The sequence below is a fragment of the Geospiza fortis genome, unplaced genomic scaffold (assembly GCF_000277835.1).
Source record: "Geospiza fortis unplaced genomic scaffold, GeoFor_1.0 scaffold213, whole genome shotgun sequence".
Classification (NCBI taxonomy): domain Eukaryota; kingdom Metazoa; phylum Chordata; class Aves; order Passeriformes; family Thraupidae; genus Geospiza; species Geospiza fortis.
In genome coordinates this window covers 571135-572520 of record NW_005054399.1, presented here as the reverse complement: position 1 = coordinate 572520, position 1386 = coordinate 571135, and the positions used below count along the sequence as shown (strand labels likewise).

At 63.4% G+C, this 1386-nt stretch overlaps 1 protein-coding gene across 1 annotated transcript in view; it reads right to left on the bottom strand.

Moving 5' to 3' along the window:
- ALKBH5 (alkB homolog 5, RNA demethylase) overlaps positions 1-1384 on the bottom strand; it is a gene marked incomplete at its 5' end in the record, with an annotated part of 16619 nt that extends 15235 nt beyond the window's left edge. The window contains one exon of the mRNA XM_031061061.1: positions 798-1384. Within this exon, the coding sequence (XP_030916921.1) occupies positions 798-1384 (587 nt within the window). The remainder of the gene's footprint in view (positions 1-797) is intronic.
- Positions 1385-1386: the final 2 nt, after the last annotated feature.

Here is a 1386-nt window from a genome sequence, read left to right as displayed (position 1 = left end):
ACAGGGTGCGGCCGCCCCCGGTCCCAGGCTGCCAGCTGCCCTCCCCAGGAGCTGGAGACAGCGGGATCCCTGTGCTCCAGCCCTGTCCCCTCACCTGCCTGCTCCCTCACCTGTGTGCTCCCCCTCCCAGCCCGTACCGGGATTAGGAAGCAGGCGGTCCCCGGTGCCAATCCCAGCCTTACTGCCGGCCAACTGCGTGACCTTGGGCAGGTCATTCCACCTTTCAGGGCTCTTCCTCAACACACACCAAGTCCCTTCCTGTGCCCGTGACCCACTGCACTTCCAAGTGACAATCACGCGGGGCTCTGCACTCTGCTCTCCCTATCGCCACCGGGCAGGGGAGGGCTCAGCATTCCCAGTTTACAGACTGGGAGGACCAGGCCATTCACACCTCCTCTCCGCGATTAAGGTCAGGCCACAGAAGCACCGGCCGAGCTAAGAATAGACCCAGGAGCCCTGTCCCTACAGCTGCTCCGCTCTGACCACTCTTGGGCAAAGGATCCATTTTGTGTCTCAACGTGTTACTTTAATGATTTACAGGAACTCAGTGGCCAGCTCAGCTCTGCTCCCACCAGCATTCACCTCAAGCTCCACGGAGAGGGCATCCACCCAAATCCTCACCCACCACAACAGCAGGACCACCCCCCCAAAATCGCTGCTTCACCCCTTCCACCACATCGAGCCCCTGAGCACCGACAGGAGAGGGAGATGGAGCCCGAGGCGCCGTCGGGGCGCGCATCCGTGCGCCTCGTGATCCGCGTTACACAACCGGGGCCTCGGCAACGCGGGCGAGTTACCTGAGCACCGTGACGCTCCCCCTCTTGACGGGCAGGAACAGAACGGGCTCCGACACCCTGATGGGCTTGAACTGGAATTTACACCCGAAGCAGAGCGCCGAGTCGCTGAAGAAGGACACGGAGACGATGGGCCTCTCAAAGATATGGATGGGGTCCACGTGGGAGACAATGCAGCCCCCCGGCTGGTAGTCGTTGATGACGGCACTGTTCACAAAGCCCTCGGGGATCACCCGGTGCTCCACCAGCTTCCTGATCACCAGGTCGTGCACCCACTCGGGGATGGCGTCCACCTCCCCCCGCGGGTACAGGCGCTCCTGGCCGGGGCCCCGCCGCTGCAGCTGAGACCCGTAGGTGTAGCCTTCCCCGAAAAAATACTTGTTCCGCAGCGGCGCCCGGTCCACCGTGTGCTCCTTGTAGAGCCCCTTCTCCGCCCGGGACACCACGTCCTCGATGCGCGCCTCGATCTTGGCGCACTCCTCGGCGCTGAAGAGGCGAAGCTGGCGGATGCCGCTCTTCACTTTCCGAGCTTCCTCCTCCTCCTTCTGCTCCTCGTAGTCGCTGGGCTCGGAGCCGGAGTCCTCCTGGTGCC